The sequence below is a fragment of the Vicugna pacos genome, chromosome 1, assembly GCF_048564905.1.
Source record: "Vicugna pacos chromosome 1, VicPac4, whole genome shotgun sequence".
NCBI lineage: Eukaryota > Metazoa > Chordata > Mammalia > Artiodactyla > Camelidae > Vicugna > Vicugna pacos.
In genome coordinates, this window is record NC_132987.1 from 44,010,324 (window position 1) to 44,028,866 (window position 18,543).

Sequence of the window (18,543 nt, forward strand, 5' to 3'; positions counted from 1 at the left end):
GATTATTCAACTTTAAGTTTTGTTGACTAAGGGTCACGTGCATTACAAATTAATGTTGGTTTTCTTTTTTCTTGTTCCTAGTCAAAAGATTTGGTAAAAACCTACCCTCCTTTTGTGAACTTTTTTGAAATGAGCAAGGAAACAATTATTAAATGTGAAAAACAGAAACCTAGATTTCATGCTTTTCTGAAGGTAATGTACATTTCTTTCTAATAAAATTCTGAGAATACTTTTCTGAAGGAGTTCATTAAAATTATACTTGTAAAAATGTGTCCATGTAAGAACACCTTAATGTTATCTGCTAACTTTTGCTTTACCTGAGAGGGACAGTGATGTTGAGCTTTGGAAGTTTTGACATGCCTAGGTAGCAGGGTCTCAGAGGCCGCTGAGTGAATAAGAATAATGTTGTATCTGGGTGTTATTTTGTTTGTTTTTTAAGTTATGCATGTTTTAGTTCTCAAACACCTCTAAATATTTTCCAATGAGATATTTTTGTTTCACTTTTAATGATTTTTTTCTTACCAACGCCTTACTTTGTTTTTTTTGATACCAGCATAATTAATATTTTAAATTTGTTTTTTTCTTTTGAATGATGTAGACTTAAGAGAAACTTAAAGTGGAATATATAGGAGTGGTTAGAGGAACTGCTTTCTGTTTAAGATGTTAATTCTTGGCTTGCCGGGAGGCTCCTTCAGGGCTTGAGAGATTATTAAACCACAGTAACCTGCCAGAGATCAACTGCCACCACTCCTCTCCTATTAGTTCTTATCAGGTCACAAGTAATAAAGTGTAATCACATAAACATAGAGTGTCTCATCTTTGCAGAAAACCTTTAAAAAAATTTTTGTAATTCCTTTCAGATAAACCAAGCTAAACCAGAGTGTGGACGGCAAAGCCTTGTTGAACTTCTCATCCGACCAGTACAGCGATTACCCAGTGTTGCGTTACTTTTAAATGGTACTTCTCTGATCTGTTTTCTGGCAATTTTGGATGTTCTTAGGGAATTGTTTTGTCATAAAAAATTTGAAAAATTTCTCATTTTCAAAGTGTTCTTAGATTTCAGCTTTAAAACTTATATTTTTACATAGAAAGTATCTTTAATAAGGATAATCTGAATAATCACTGGTGCTACAAAAATTCAGTCTGGCCAAAAATGCTTTATTTATTTGTTCTTATGTCAGTTATATTGACTGGTATTGTACTGTTTGTCTCTTCCCTAAAAGTCTTCTTACATTTCTTTGTGTCCCTAATTCAAAATCAGTTTACATCCACATAAACATGAAATTTACCTACAAAATCACAAGATGAGAGATGATTAGTATGTCTCAAGTTATTTAGTCCTTTTCTGTATCTTAATAAAGTTCTTTATGCTTGACCTTATGCTTTTTTTTTCTTGCATTGTGCAGAATACTCTCCAAACATACATCCATTTATTCTAAAACTTTAACTATAGATACCAATGAAAGGGATTTTCATAGCAAAGATATGTTACAAATAAATTTTGCCCACATGTGAAGAAAAGCATATTTATATGCTTTTACATTTACCTGACTAAAGTAGTGAATATTTTTAGGACAGTGTCAATTTTTATATTTTTAAAATTTAAGTATGAAAATGAAATTATAAACAATAGTGCAATAAAGCATTTTAAAGGTCCCCAAACCTTAACTACAATAGTATGTGTAGCAGACAAGGAGGCTAATTTTGTGACTGTTTAATGTATTATTGTCTTTAAAATATATTGGTTAAACTGTGAGTTATGATAGTAACTACAAAAATTGACAATTTGAGGTTATCTCATGTAGTTTAGAATTACTAGTATACAAAATAGTTCCGCCAGTCTTTAAAAGCTTTTGTGTTTTATAGATTATAAGGAGAATATATGAAGAAACAAACGTTTAACTTGACGAAGCAGTGTATTTTTTCGTAAATTTGTTTATCTTAATTATTGTTTCATTAAGTACTTGTAGGAATCCATCAAATGTTGTCATGATTAAATGAACTTGATTTCTGAGCCTTTCTCATCATTCCACTTAAAAGATTAGGTGGAAATGGTGTTAGGGAGCCATTAGGTAGAAGATTATAAACAACCTAGGTAAGAAGAGTTGAAGTGTATGCATCTTATGAACCTGTAAATGAAACAAAACCTTATCTTGAGGACACCAGCTGCTCCCTGAGATGGAGCCATGGTCCCTGATGTGAAATACAGCATATATAGTGATTTCTTAGTGCACTGAAGATCATGTGTTTTCATTCAGCACTTTGGAGAGAGTTTGAAGAATCTAGGAGTCCCCAAGCTTTACTAAAAGGGAATTGAAATAGCAATGTAAGAAAATCTGTGTTAAATATTCTGAAAATTTAGTCAGTGAAAAAAAACATGGACACTTTAATACATGTTTAAGAAGAGAGCTCTTAAGGGAACATTGTGTAAAACTTTTTTTAAAGTAAAAGTTAGATTTTGTTTTTTAATTAATCAGTCTATTTCTATCAAAGTGGATAGAAGTTTTGTTATAGATGGAAAAAAATCACTGAATTTTTTTAATCACAGAGAAAACATTTTATCTTTACAGATCTTAAGAAGCATACAGCTGAAGAAAATCCTGACAAAAGCACTCTAGAAAAAGCCATTGGATCACTAAAGGAAGTAATGACGTAAGTACATTATTTCAATTTTTAATTGTTTCTCAGATTTAGAATGGAATTGATAGAACAATTAGAATCATAAGTGGAGGGGAAAATATCAGTAGCAAAATTCTGTAAAATAGTATTTAAATTATTTTTTAGTAGTATAGTTAATATTCAAATGTTAGAAATATTGTAAGAGTGCAATGATTAATCAAAAACATTTATTTCTGAAGGTATTAAACTATTATACACAGAGTAACAATGGTTTAGAAATTTGAAAATACTGTAAATGCACTAATGGACATTTTCTTCATATACCTCCAGTCATAGCTTGTTTTTGTCTTCATATTCATATCACCTGCCCAAATGTAACTTGGGAATTTGACCATGATGAAGTAAAAAGAAAAGATTTATAATACTTTTCTGGTGTTAACTTTGACTTTTTTTATTTCTTACTTTGAATTCTATGGAATTAAGTTGATGGCGTTGGTTGGAGACATATTAAAAGTATAAACTCAGTGAAATTTATTAGGGGAACTTGATTGTTAAACTTGGGTGGTTTACTGTAGGTCTAACTTGGAGACATAGATCAGAAATGATTTTTTCTGACTACCGTGATCAGAATTGAAAACTCTGTTGCTGTTAATTGTTTAGCTTCATTAAGGGGCAAGGACATTTCACTTCTTTGAGCTTTGCATATCAACATATTTAATAGATTTAATTAAATGATTTCTGAGACTCCATAAGGTGCCTTTATGTGAAATAGAGTTTCTTAAAATACTTGCAAAGGAGCTCCTAGAGAGAAACCTTACTAGCTCTAGAGAGAAGCTGCAGCAGTAGAACAGTGCTCAAATTGGTGAGTACCCGCTTCTGTTGCTGCTGAAAGCATGAGGCTTATGTTTTAGTTTTTGCTTATGTTCATATTTTATATGTTAATCAACCAGCCTTTATGCTCTTGGTTTGTTATTTTGGGATTGGGATGATAGTTTGTTTCAACACTTCATGGTTTAACATACTTAGACACACATTATTTACCTTAATCCTTTCCACAAATGATGAATTAGGCAGTCAGTGTTAACATATTTTCACAAAAGAGAAAAGCTTTTAGTTTTGTTAGTTTTTCTCTATTATTTTTATATTCTCTATTTCATTCATTTTCACTCTAATCATTATGATTTCCTTTTTTCTGCTTGTTTTAGATTGTTTGCTCTTCTTTTTTCCCCCGACTACCTTAAAGTAGACAGTTAAGATATTGATTTGAGATCTTTATTATATATTTTTATAACTATAAATTTCTCTTTAAGCACTGCTTTAGTTGTATATCCCATAAATTTTGTGTTTTTGTTTATCTCAAAGTATTTTCAAATTTCCTTTGTAATTACTTCTTGACCCATTGGTTATTTTGGTGTGTGTTGGTTAATTCCCATATGTTTGTGAATTTTCAAAGATTCTTTTTGTTACTAACTTATAATTTCACTTCATTGTTTCTGGAAAATATACTTTGTATTATTTTAATCCTTTCAAACTTTTTGAGGCTTGTTTTATGGCTTAACCTGGAGAATGTTCCATGTACACTTGAGAAAAATGTATTTTGCTCTTGTCTGGTGGAGTATTTTCAACATTTTACTTTTCAGTCTATTTATGTCTTTGTATGTAAAGTGTATCTTTTGTAGACAGTATACAGTTGGGCTTGCATTGTTTCCTGTCTCATAGGAATTGACTTCTAGTGATTTGAGAAACCTTTGTTTCTTTACACTTTGACAGTTTTTCAAGTTATTTCAGGCAGAGTATGTTTTTTTCTTCCTTATTCTATCTTGTTTGGAAGCAGTAAGTAGTCTTAGTTTTTATTTCCTTGAAATGATTAACATATGACTTGGGAATGACTTGCATAAAAACTTAACTAAACTTACAGTTAAAACTTATGTTAGCCTGAAGTTTATACCAGTGTAATGTATTTTAGGGAGTGTATAGTGAATATAGTTAAAAAAAGATTATAGTAAGAAGTAAAGCAAAATATATTTTTCTGAAGGATTGTATGAAAATTTTTTAATGTAGTGGGATACTTTTAGGGAATATTTTAACTGATACAGTTACCAGTTAAAGACAGACTCACATGGAAGGACTTTTTTTGTGACATGAGATGTATGTATATGCAGTTTTCATAGTCTGTTGTTTTAAAAGTAACCTCATTAATTTTTCAGGCATATTAATGAGGATAAGAGAAAAACAGAAGCTCAAAAGCAAATTTTTGATGTTGTTTATGAAGTAGATGGATGCCCAGTAAGTATTTATTTTTGATGACTGTCTATTTTCTTTTTCTTGTTACAGTTGGCCCTTGAACAACTGAGGGTTAGGGGCACCAACCCCCCAGCACAGTAGAAAATCTGTGTGTAAGTTTACAGTTGGCCTGTGGTTTCTGTGGTTCCACATTCATAGATTCAACCAACTGTGGATTATGTTGTGCTGTAGTGCTTGTTTATTTAAAAAAATCTGTGTGTAAATGGACCAGCACAGTTCAAACTTGTATTGTTCAAGGGTTAACTGTATTTAGATTCTGTAGTTTTATTATAAACAGAATCTCAGGACAACTTTCTTTTAAATTATTTAACTTTTAAAAAAAATTACTTGCTATAAAGTAATCTCTTCTATTAATATTTTCAATCTATTTAGGCTAATCTTTTATCTTCTCACCGAAGCTTAGTCCAGAGAGTTGAAACAGTTTCTCTAGGTGAGCACCCCTGTGACAGAGGAGAACAAGTAACTCTCTTTCTCTTCAATGACTGCCTGGAGGTAAAGTTGGGCTTAATACAGTGTAATAAATAACACTGCTGTTTTGTGTGACTTCACTGAATGTTTAAAACCAAGTACAGTATTGATTGAAGTACAATAGATTTAAATTAAGTGATTAAAATAAGTTTAAAGTAAAGTGAACTTAAATAATCACATTCTTTGGTCTAATACTGTTAACAGAATGCTTTTAGGAGAAGGCCTCATATTAAGAATCATAATTTTTTATGATTTCAAGTCTAAGTCACAATGAAAATTTAGTTTATTTCCATGTAAATAAGTGCTTAGGTCAAGAATTTTAGGAACTTCCTGTATCTGCATGTATTTCTTCAAGATTTACAAAATAATTATTAGTTCTTTCTGAAATTTAAGTAGATTTCTCTGGCAAAGGAGAAATCAGAGGGAGATAACTTGGTTATTTAACATAATGAATTATAATCCCCTGATTTCTTCCTTAAGTCTGAAGTTTTTACAGTGATGGAGTGGTCAGTTTATCAGATGGGGTACAATGATTCTACTTCTAAAATTTTTAACTATCTCAGTTAAAGTTTTTCCCTATATTACCCCTATGGGAGATTGAATTACGTTTATGTGCTTTTCTAACCCTTTTCTTCCTTTCCTTTAGTAGTGTTTTTTAAAAAACAACTAGACAGTCTAATTGGGGAATATAAAGGAGTATATTTTCCTTTATCCCAGAAATGAGGCTTGTTCATTTTGATAAAGCAGTCGTTAACCTGGAAATTAATTTAACGTTTCTGTTATTTGGTAACTTTTTGTTGCTTTCATTAAAGTGATTTGATGGGTTGCCTTTTTCTTTAAAATCTATACTTCCTTTTACTCTTTTCCACTTCACTTCTCTTCTAGTGCTATTTTCTTATATCATGTATATCAGTATTTAATGTATAAAATACAAGGGAATCTTAGAGAACAAGCCAAGCACTGTTACAGCTGCAATAAAATCACCAAAAATTTCACTTGTATTTTATTGTTATGAGGTTAGTGAAGAATAGTATTTCCATTTGGTCAATATTGTCACAAAACACAAAAGTAAAGACAGTGAAAATACTGTACACAATTGACCATACCCTGAACCGAGAAAGTTAGAAAAAATGATGAGGCAGTTAATTCTGCACTAATTGTCTCCCCCACAATGAGAGCTTTAGCCTGCTCTGCTTTTGAGAATGGGGCTAGGTGGAGTCAATTTTTGCTCATATTTTATCTGAATCTGGATGATACTGTTACACTGAGTGCCATTTAATTGCTCAGTACTTCTATTTGTTGGCTTCCATTAAAGCTTTTTTAGGTTTCTCCTGTTGAAGTCCCTAGGTCAGCTGGCTCCATTCATCCAAATGGGTTAGGTTATCTGTATTTCCTTTGTTAATCCGTTCTGGTCTTTATCCTCTTAATCCTTAGAGAGTTGTGGCTTACTTAAAAAATTTTTTTTCTTACATCCCTTCAAATTCTATGAAGTCTTCTATAACTGGCTCATTGACTTACTTTCCACTTTAATTGCTGCTGTTGGTCATTCCTTGTAGTTTCCAAGTCCATTATATGATACCCTGGCCTTTCATGTCCTTTACCTTCCTGAATTCAGTGACTTTTTGTTCTCCTCTCTCTTAGTCTCCATGTCAGGATCACATTAAGTGTAACAGCTCTATTTCTAACATTAAGTTTGGACTCCAGATTTATAAATTAGGAGTTTTAGATTTATAAACTCTTATTCTTTAGCTTTTTTTGTTTAAGAAAAATAAAAAGACTGAGCAAATTTGGAATGAAGAGTGTGGTAAAAGTTAGAAACATTTGAAACGGATAAAATCTATACTGACTTCTCTTAAACATGACAGGTGATGTTTTACTGAAGCTAAACTAATTTAGGATTTAAGGATATACTTTTCCTGTTTATATTTTATCTGTATTTTGAGTTTTTACCTTAATAAACTAGCATTTGTATCATCAGCATTAATACTTGTTATTGTTTTTCTTTTTTAAAAATGAACCTTAAAGTTACTTTGCTTGGCCAGATTGAAAGTATGTTCAGATATCACCGTGGGAATATTTAAAGAGTCTGCTTATTTTCACCACATTAATGTACATGAACTTTTAATATTTGATATGTAACAGATCTGTGTCATATTTTGCATCAATGTGAATATGATACTGACTGCCTTTTGATCTTTTCTCACTAGCCAACACAAGGGAGTACATTTTTCAGCCTCACTTTGTCGTATTCATGATGATGACCCATCAATCTCAATTCATTAGTAACTTAATCTAAATCATTTTGTGTTAATGTCTTTCAGTTGATGAATATAGCCTCAACAGAGATGTTCTTTTAAAAAGGCAAAATAATATACTAGGCTTTCATGGAAATGAAAGCAATAAATGGAAATACTATAAAATTCACAGAACTCAAATAGATCACAAATCACAGGGTCCTTTCTGGTTTTGCTCCTATCTTCTCCAGCGTTAATCTACCTGTCTCTTCCTTTTGCATGAGTTTCCAGTTTAGGTAAAGTTGTATCTTAACACAGCACCTTGAGTTTATAATTTATATCAGTTTTTAACATACTGTTTAGTTATTTTAATCTTCCTGTTTCTCAATGAGTGTAAATGTCCTGAGAATCAGAACCATTTCTGTGTCATTCACTCCTTTATCCTCAGTGCCTTGCACAGGATCTGAGATAGCTGTGAATTCAGCTCCTAAACTGAAATCAATTACCTTTTGAACCAAAGGTTGTGATCCCAGAGCAACTAGTCCACTTTCTGAATTCAAGGCCTTTAATTGATGATTCTTCTATCCTTTGATCTCATTACTTCTTGCAATGCCTCTAAGTTCTTTCACTCCTCTGGGACCTTTTCCATAGACCCTGTCCTTTTGCCTGTTTTCCTTACTTTGAGCTCTTCTCATGTAAACGTGAGCATTTCTGCTACATAATTACATGTATGAATTTGTTACATAGCAACTCTGCTTCTTATCAAATAGTAGTTCTGGAATGACTGATAGTGAAATGAACTGCATATAGATTTATGTGATTAGTGTCATTTTGTTTTTAATCTTTTGGTCTTTGTTTTCATGTTACTGACAATGACTTTTTTTTTGTTCTTTCTATAATCAGATAGCAAGAAAACGACACAAAGTTATTGGCACTTTTAGGAGTCCCCATGGCCAGACCCGACCGCCAGCTTCTCTTAAGCATATTCATCTAATGCCTCTTTCTCAGATTAAGAAAGTGCTAGACATAAGAGAGACAGAAGGTATGCTCATTGGGTAAACTATTGGCTAAATAAAAATAATTTATATGAATTGAAAGTGATTTACTCCCTTACATATTTGTTAAACTGGTAAACTATCTTTATTTATTTATTTATTTGACTTTCTTGAGAATTTTATTTTATTCTATTTTTATTTTTCAAATATATTTTTATAGAAGTATAGTCAGTTTACAATGTTGTGTCAATTTCTGGTGTACAGCACAATACTTCAGTCATACAGGAATATATGTATATTCATTTTCATATTCTTTTTACCATAGGTTACTACAGGATATTGAATATAGTTCCCTGTGTTATACAGTACAGACTTGTTATTCATCTATTTTATGTATAGTAGTTAGTATCTGCAAGTATTGAACCCCCAATTTATCCCTTCTCCCCACCTGGTAACCATAAATTTGTTTTCTCTATCTGTGTTTCTGTTTTGTAAGTAAGTTTGTCTTTTTTTTTTTTTTTAACTGGTACATTATCTTTGAATATTGTTGGTTAGTTCTGGCAAAGTAATGATTCTTACATTTCTATCCCAACTACATCTCTAGGAACCAAGTTAATTTTTTTCAAATGAAAGAACTAGATCTCAACCTGTAGGATATCTTTATCTCCTAAGGGACAAAGAGCTTTTACATGTCAAAATGGTGCCTAACTTATTCCCACACAAAAACTTATTTTTATTCCTTTAGAGTCCAAAAGCAGCTGTAATCTATTAACTGTGTTCCGCATCTTATACCTTCCCTGTTGCCAGTGGCTGTATTGTTAGGGATACATTGAGGATATGACCAGGAATAGATGGGCATGGGTAAATACTCCCAAAGTAACCGTGGTAGACTCAACATGGGCTGAAATGTGTATTAAGGAAAGCTTTTACTCTAAACTTTGGGAGTGTTAGAGAAGTTTCTCCGAAGGCCTGAAATTAGTAAAAGTTTATACTTAGCAAAAGTAGTATCATTTGTTTAATTGATACCTAGTGATGTGTGTGCCTGATAATACTTTGCTTATTAGACATACGTTTTCACAATGTATGCTGGTTCCATTACTGATCCCATAATTTCCCAATGATGAAAACTTTTAGTTTATGAGAAGCAATTAAAGAAAACTTGAACAGCAACTTATATTGCTGTCTTTACTCAGTTTTTGAATTTGGGTTTATTAAGGGTTACATAGAACATTTATTTAAATCATCTCTCTATTTTGGGGTTATAATTATGGAAGATTTTGTTTAAAATACGTCCTGTTTTAGTATCTTGGTCACAAAACTTTGTAATATTTGAATGTTTTTATTCTTTGAGATTGATTTAAGTAGGTTGAATTATTGAATAATTCTTCATTGTCAGTTTAATTTAAAACTTAAATTCTAGAATTCTAAGAAATGATATAGTTTAATTTTTTGAAACTATCAAAGAAAATATTAAATGTAGGGAAAATACTGCTTACTTAATGTTATTATCATTGTTGGTTCCTCACATGGTACTTATTATAATTACTAATTATAATTCTTTCCATTGTTTCAGTGTGATATGGTTACATTTTTTGCTCAGTTAAAAACAGGGGCAAGAAAGGTGGAAAAGAGATAATCTCATTGGAATTTTGTTGCTCTGAGAGAACTAAACTTGCACAAATCTATCATTTTCTAAGGAGTAACACTTAATGTTTGTGATTATTCTGCAACCCTAGATTGCCATAACGCTTTTGCCTTGCTTGTGAGGCCGCCCACAGAGCAGGCAAATGTATTGCTCAGTTTCCAGATGACATCAGAGGAGCTTCCAAAAGAAAGCTGGCTAAAGATGCTATGTCGACATGTAGCCAACACCATTTGTAAAGCAGATGCTGTAAGTTCTTAAACCACTGTTATAGGGAAAGTTTAAACTCCATGGTAATAACATTCAGACTAAACCTGTATATTTCTAATAACCTGTTAATTATGAATGGAGGAGAGTTTTTGTTTTGTGTGTATTTGGGAAAATTGGTTTAAAAGTTGTTTTGGAAAAGATTTTTAAAAGTCTAGACACATGAAACATTTCTTTGAGTCCTTAACTTACAGATAGATCCTCATAGCCTTATAGTGCCTGTGACTGATACAGTGAAGCTTTTGGAATTTGTTGTAATGTATTTTCTTCAGTACTCTTTGACTTGGCTATTTGTAAAATACAGGGTATTTTGTTCTGTTGTTCTTTTATCTTATTGAAAGCAGTAGGTGAGTTGTAGCAAGTTGCCAATCCAGTTTTCTCAGTTCAACCTCTAAAAATCATAATATATATAATTACCTTTATTCTTTGCAGAGTAAAGTGAAGTAATATGAGAAAATCAAATTCCTGAAGTTAAATAATTCACTAGAAATCAGGTAGCTTGTTGTAGATCTTGGATGAAATCTTGGTCCCTTAAAAGTTAATTTGACTTTTTCATATATGGGAGAGACATGTGATGGACAGATTTAGATCCCTTCGTCTTTGCACAGATAACTTAAATAAAGGGGGATGTATAGATAGATGACCCTTTTCAATTCAGTAGTACTGTAACTGAGATTGCCTTGGACATTCATTTGGAAATAAAACATTTATTTTATTGGAGTTAAGTCTGATCTTCAAAGACATTGAGGTATAACTATTGTTTATAAATACTTGATTAAAAATATTTAATCTACCTTGGTGTTTAGAAAAATTAAGACTTTTTGATTTGTTTTTTAAAATTTCTATGGGCCAAGACTATGCTGTTAGTCAATAAAGGTTCATAGATGGAAATACAGTGCTAGTGCATACAACAGACTGCTGGCTAGAAAAATGATGGAGACAGCTTTTTGTAAAGCCAAAAAACTGCTCATTATAAGGAGGAATTTTTTTTATAGTTCTAGGTATCCATATATAAAATGGATCTCTGCAGTATAGTGATTGCCTGTTGTAGAAATTACTCCTGGATTTATCATGATGTCAGACTAGATGGCTTATGTAGTCCTTTCCAAATTTATAACCATGATTCTGAAGTGTAAACAATTAATGGGAAAATTTCCTTAAAACAAAATTTACTCAATTACTAGCCACAAAATGGCTAATAATTCTAGAACTGAAATATAGACAGTTAATGAAAATATTTTATAAAGTAAAATTAACCACAAGATGGCAGCAAATATTTAACTTTGTCCTGATTTAACTGTCTTAAACCACAAAATTCTTCCAAGTTGTGAGATTTTGTTACTAAGAAATGTTTGTAAATTCAGATATTCAGTCACTTCAGTTGAATACTTTTCCTACACTTCAAATGTTGTGCATAGTACATTTTTTGAAAGCCCTGAATCACTGTCTTATCATTTGAGAACATTTGGCATGTTGAAGAGAAGGTATTTCTATACACACACAATATACACACTCACAATGAAAAAGATACAAAAATCTCTGATTCTTTTAATCAGGTTTTGTTCTATTTGATTTTTGGACTTTTAAATAATTAAAACTTACTTATGAGTAAAGAAATTACAACTATTTTGTTCTATGCCCATTTGTAAATGACTTAAGAAAGTCTTCAAACTGAAAGGAAACTTAATCTAATCTCATTATTTTACATGTGAAACTAAGGCTAAGAGCATAAAACTGACATGAGGATAAAAGTGTCCTTATTCTTGGTTAAACCCTTTTAATCATTTTTCTCCCTATGGATACAATGCACCATATTCTGTTATTTCAGAATTTGAAGATTAAAGTTTTGAATCTTTGCAAATTTTCTGTCTCAGAATATTTAGGTGTAAATTTTTGGTTTTGCCAACATGTAACCTTTAATTGCATGGTTGATATTTTTAAGGTTCTTATTGCCTGAGGTCAGATGGTAGCTTTGCTGAAATCATTACAGATTTCTGACCTCTAATGACAAAAGTGTAATTTTATTAACAAATACATTTAAGCATTGTTACCACTCTTCTTGCACTTTGAATAGTTTAGAAGTAGTAACTTGATAATTAAATGTCCTATGCGACAATTCAATACTTTTACCAGTAATTTTTTTTATATTTCTTTAAAAAATCAAACCCAGCCCACATCTTGGTTAAATCACCACTGGCTACTTAAGAGTAGCAATATTCATTCTTAGGTTTTAAATTTGTAACTAGAGGATTAGACTGAAGATACAACTTATAGGAGAAGAGTTCATGTTTGTGAGCTAATATTATTTATAATGGAGTTAATATTGATGTGTTTAAAACTATAGTTATTCTGCTGATTATTTGCCATGCATAGTAAGTTGTTAATCTAAATGTCTGTGATTGGTACTACTTTAATTTGGCCAAATCAGAAGCTCTAAGTTATAAAAACGATTATGGAATTTGAGGAAATCAAAGAGACACAAGCTAAGAAAGGAGGCACAATGAAACTAGATTATTTTTTCTTTCATATCTGAGTTTGAGGAATAGTGGGAGAGGGGAGCTTAAGGAAAGAAGGACCTGGTAACTCACATGTAGATGGGTCCCAATGGCTTTAAGATATCAGAAATGCTAAAAAAATTTCCTGTGACTCAAGACCTATAAATAGGCCTCTAAAATCTATAGCTAAGGCTCAGTTTTCTCTTGTAATTAATATTATATATCTCAATGGAAGAAATTGGTCACTACTGTCCAAACTTAAACTCAGATCTTTAAAACTAGTCTTAGATACATGTGAATTTGGGGCTGATTGAAGAACTCCCCCTCCCAAGCTTCTTTAATGCATGAGATACGTTGAATAAGTCATTAAGTATTTTTAGAATTATATTCATATGTTATTTAAATGATTTTGGTTATGGTACAAATTTTATTTTTATTTTAGAAATTTAAAGGAATTGATTAGAAAGCAGTATTTTTGTTTTGTTTTGTGGGTTTCTTTTTCATTTTATTAATGAGAAAAAGTAATAGGAAAAAGCCTAAGAATACTGAACGTTTCCCCTGTTTCGCCTGTGATTTGTCCTGCTTACCTTCTTCTGGGCAGAGAGAACTAAAGGAAGTATTTCATCTTTATATCCTAGAAAACAACTATATTTTCTACTCAGTTATTAGTGCACTACCTAGATGTTTACCCTTTCAGTCGTTCTGAACCTACTAGAAATGTAAAAGGCCTCATATGTATCTCCCCCAACCAAACCAGAAGTAATTTATTTGTTCCTTGAGAGAAAACATGAAGCCATCAGCTCCCTTTTCAGTTTGTAGGTGGTTACTATCTGCTTAGTAATTGTTACTGTAGCAAAAGGAAAGACTGAGACTCTCTTTTCTTTATTAACAACTGCTTAGGGATTTAAATTTCAGGGGTCTTTGTTATGAAAAGAGCATTTCACCAAAATTGAACACACTTGGAATTTAGTTTCATTTATATAAACATTAATACATTTTGCATCTAAATATTTTATTCAGAGTAAATTTAAGTTACCACAATATTTACTTTTATATTCATGCTATGATTTTTACTTTCCTCTCTTAAGTTGAAAAATAATATTTACATATAAGAAAAAACTCAAGGTATACTGCAGTATATATTTCTGTCCCACTAGTATTTTCAGTGGTAAAATTTTTGATACTTTCGTAGGTATCTTTCCATAAATAATACATGCAGACTTGCATTTCTTGTTAGATTTTTTCCTAAGTAATTTTATCTTTGTAATAGTATCATAAATGAGATATTTCAAATGTTTTAGTTGTTCTGTATATAGGTGAATCTTTGATATGTTTGGTATGTTTGGTATGTTGATTTTGTACCCAGTCAGTTTTATTAAATTTGTTTTCTTAACGTTTCTAATTGTTTTATGCCTAATTCCTTCTGGATTTTTTTCAGATTTTCAGTTTTTAAAAAGTCTTAAATTCACCAGTTCAGAATGAACATTGAGTTTGAAAACAAAGCATAATGAAGGAAAATATGTTTAAATGGAGGAAAATATAAGTGTCAAAACATCCTTTTGTTAAATTTGCCTCTGTATTTAGAAACATTAAAAAAAATGCTTGTCAAATAGAAGGCCAGCAATATATATTTGTTGACTGAATGAAATCCAGCTTGAAATGAAATTAAATGAAATTAAAATTGAAGATAGAATGAATAAAACAAAATTAAGTTCATAAAACTAAGCTGTGCTTAGTTTATGGTGTCGGAAGTACAGCCCTGTAGGAAAATTGATCCCTCTGAGATGTAGGAAATCTTAATGAAAAACCTTGTGGGTGTATGTGTATGGGGATGCCAGGATACTCCAGGATAGGCAGAGCTTGAATTACAGTCCTCACTACTTTGTCTCTCATGGATTGGCGAGAGATGTTAACTATTCACAGTTGTTTTGCAAATTTTTGTCTGGATAATTAACAAGAACCAATTGAGAACTATTAGCACTTATAACAGTTAAGTAGCCAAATAAAACATAAATATGTAAGAATATAGTTCCCTGTGCTTTATAGTAGGCCTTTTTTAAAAAAAAAATCTGTTTTATATATAGTAGTGTGTATCTGTAAATCTCAAAATCCTAATTTATCCCTCCCCTCCTCCTTTCCCCTTTGGTAACCATAAGTTTCTATGTACAAAGCAAGCATTTATAATTGTAGAGTATGATATTTAGCACATTGTTTCTCTAGCCACAGAATGGTAGTGCTGGAGGATAGTCTTATGCTAGAGTAGTGAGGCAACTTGCCAATTCATGGCCTGAGTGCTTATTTTCCAGTATCCTTAAATGAATGTATTTCAGAGTAGAAATGATGTCAAATGCATCAAGAATCTTGAGCACCTTCATGTATACACACTCCCTATGTATGCATATTAGTGCTTAAAGGTTTGATTTTAGGCACAGTTGTGTTTTTTAATTAATTTATTTTAAAACAATAAAAATATTAATTTCCAACAGGAGAATCTTATTTATACTGCTGATCCAGAATCCTTTGAAGTAAATACAAAAGACATGGACAGTACATTGAGTAGAGCATCTAGAGCAATAAAAAAGACTTCAAAAAAGGTGAGTCTTAGTGAAATTATTCAGCATATCTCCTCCACGCCAAGGCACAAGATAAAATCCCAGAAGAAGACATGTGATGAGGAGATAGGTAATTTATCTGAGAAAGAGTTTAAAGTAATGATGCCCTAGATGTTCAGAGAACCCAAGAGGAGTATAGGGTGCACAGAGTGAAGTTTTTAGCAAAGAATTGGAAAATATAAAGAATACCCAAACGGAGTTGAAGAATAAGGTCACTGAAATGAACAATACCCTAGAAGGAACCAAGAATAGACTAAATGAGGCAGAAGAATGGATCAGTGAGCTAAAAGACAGATTAGTGGAAATCACTACTTCAGAACAGAAAAAAGAATAAAAAGGAATGGGGATAGTTTAAGAGAATGCTGGGACAACATGAAGCAGTCTAATATTCGCATTATAGGGGTCCCAGAAAGAGAGAGAGAGGGGACCTGAGAAAATTTTTGGAGATAATAACCGAAAATTTCCCCAACTTGGGAAAGGAAATAGTCACCCAAGTCCTGGAAGCGCAGAGAGTACCACACAGAATCAGCCCAAAGAGGAACACACCAAGGCACATAGTCATCAAACTGACAACCATTAAGGATAAGGAGAAAATACTAAAATTCAGCATATCTCCAAAATGTATTTTTCAGAGTATATTAAAATAATACTGCCCTAAGTGTCACTGTAAAGGTGTATATAAAACAAAGCTGTTTTTTGGTTCTAGGAAATGGCCCACAGAGGTAATAGTTTAGTTCTGTGACTTCTTTGGCACAGTAATTATATGACAACTTGTTATCCTCATTCTTGTTACAGTGATACTTCTATGGGCTATACTTGAGTAGAAAGGTACTGATGGTGTTTTAAATATAGATATGTGTGCATTCATCTTAGAAACTGCCTCAGATATTTTTCAGCAAAGGGCACATGAAAGAGTCAGGAGACCTGGAATCTATTCTTGACCACAAGTATGTTTCAGTCTTCTAATAAATACCTTCCCTACTTATCAGAGTTGCTGAGGACTACATAAGAATGTTGCTAATAGGGCTTTTTAAAAGTGGAACCAGAATTTTATTATTACACATAAAATTTGCAACCAGAGTCTACTGTTAAGTTTACAAGTATTTTGTTCTTGTTTACTTTGCCTTTGAGAGGAGACCTTGTGTTTTATTTAATCATCGCTGTATCTCTGCATTTAACATGTGTGGTGTATAGTAGATAAATATGTTAAAAATGACTTCAAATGAACTTCACTTTTCAATGAAAGAAATTGAGGTTCAAGTGGCTTTGGATCAAAGATCTCACAACTAAATTGTCATATTATCAGGTAACACCGAGGTTCCTCTCTCACGCCTAATTTTCCCTTCCACCTTTTCCCCTTGGACTGTAGTGCTCAGTGAATGCAGGCTGGAATAGTTTACAGTGTACTACATTTCCTCACTGCTTTGTCCAAAGAGATCCTAATTCTGCCATATAGAAAATGTAGAAAACCTTTTTTTTTGTAGAAAACCTTTTGAAGTTTATTTGGCTTTGTTTACACGTAGTTGTTCTTACCAGTTGTTATTAAATTTGTCTAGGTTAATTAATTGTAACTCATTTTAATTCTAGGTTACAAGAGCATTTTCTTTCTCCAAAACTCCAAAAAGGGCTCTACGAAGAGCTCTTATGACATCCCAAGGTTCAGTGGAGGGAAGAAGTCCTTCTAGCAATGAAAAGCACGTAATGAGTCGTCTGTCTAGCACATCGTCATTAGCAGTAAGTTATTTTGATTTAATGGGCTAAATGGCTTATTCATGTTATGGGAGTTGGTGTGGAATTTGTTAACTTTTAAAGATGGAAATCTTAACATCTCCATCAATTATTTTGATGTATCTAAACCTCTAACCTCTTTATTGGGTGAAGGTAACTGAGAAAACCTCGCTTAATGAACTACTTGCTTAATGTGTAGTTTATTTGATAGGAAATTTTATTCAGATTGAGATGTTAATCTCAAAGAAAACATGTTTCCATCTGGCCCATCACGTTACTAATGCAAACAGTGATGGTCTTGTTTATACAGATTAGCTCCAATAATACAGCAGAGACTGAGCTTTCTTTCATTATATTTCTGTGATGAATGTATAATCTCTGAAGCTGTGAATCTTGGAGGGTGATATGAGTTCTTAATTCATGCGTATATTTTTAAATGTTTTCTGAGAAATCTCAAATGTTTCAGAATTATTAGACAATATTAAGGCTATTTCTAACATTTATTATAGTCACTAAGTATATGAGTGATGTATCTGTTGTTTGCAAAAATTATTACTTACCAACTAAGGTCAAGAAAAGCAAGTGACTGTCACTTCTTAGCTGTATGTACTTCAGCAGTTATCTTATTCTTTCTTATACCCATTTTTGCAGATGAGAGAAAAGAGGTCAACAGTGCTTACCATGTAGTATTATTGTAAGGACTAAATACACACACACACTCTCTCTCTCTCTCTCACAATTATATACTGAAATATACTCAGAGACGGTTGAGTAGATGTTAAGAGTGTGAACTCTGGAACTCACATGTTCAAATCCCGGCTCTGCTATTTACTAGCTGTATGACTTTTGGCAACTTATTAAAGATCTTTCTGTTTTAACTTCACTATCTGTAAAATAATCTAAAGTAGTAGTTGTAAGGATTAAATCAATTAATATACACAAAGTGCTGTGAACAGTACTTGGCACAGGGAGAGTGCTCTGGTGTTTTATAAATGGTTACTGTTTATATATAAAATTTATACAGACAAGGCACATAATGTTCAACAACTTATGTTTTAAAAGTGAAGTCTTTAGTGAATATTACATCAGAGTTACAGCTAAATTTATGAGTATGTTTATACAGATTTTTAATCAAAGTTAACCTTCCAATGGGAGGGAAGTTACACTTAAAAGATAATA

The 18,543-nt window shown here is 31.9% G+C and overlaps 1 protein-coding gene across 8 annotated transcripts in view; it reads left to right on the forward strand.

The window, feature by feature from the left end:
- Nucleotides 1–18,543, forward strand: part of ECT2 (epithelial cell transforming 2) — a 52,801-nt gene that overhangs the window by 32,026 nt on the left and 2,232 nt on the right. For all 8 annotated transcript variants that reach the window (XM_072961005.1, XM_031680052.2, XM_006200792.4 and 5 more), the window contains 9 exons: nt 82–192; nt 861–957; nt 2,571–2,652; nt 4,827–4,905; nt 5,296–5,415; nt 8,529–8,667; nt 10,357–10,511; nt 15,511–15,618; nt 17,224–17,370. In XM_072961005.1, the coding sequence (XP_072817106.1) occupies nt 82–192; nt 861–957; nt 2,571–2,652; nt 4,827–4,905; nt 5,296–5,415; nt 8,529–8,667; nt 10,357–10,511; nt 15,511–15,618; nt 17,224–17,370 (1,038 nt within the window). The remainder of the gene's footprint in view (nt 1–81; nt 193–860; nt 958–2,570; nt 2,653–4,826; nt 4,906–5,295; nt 5,416–8,528; nt 8,668–10,356; nt 10,512–15,510; nt 15,619–17,223; nt 17,371–18,543) is intronic.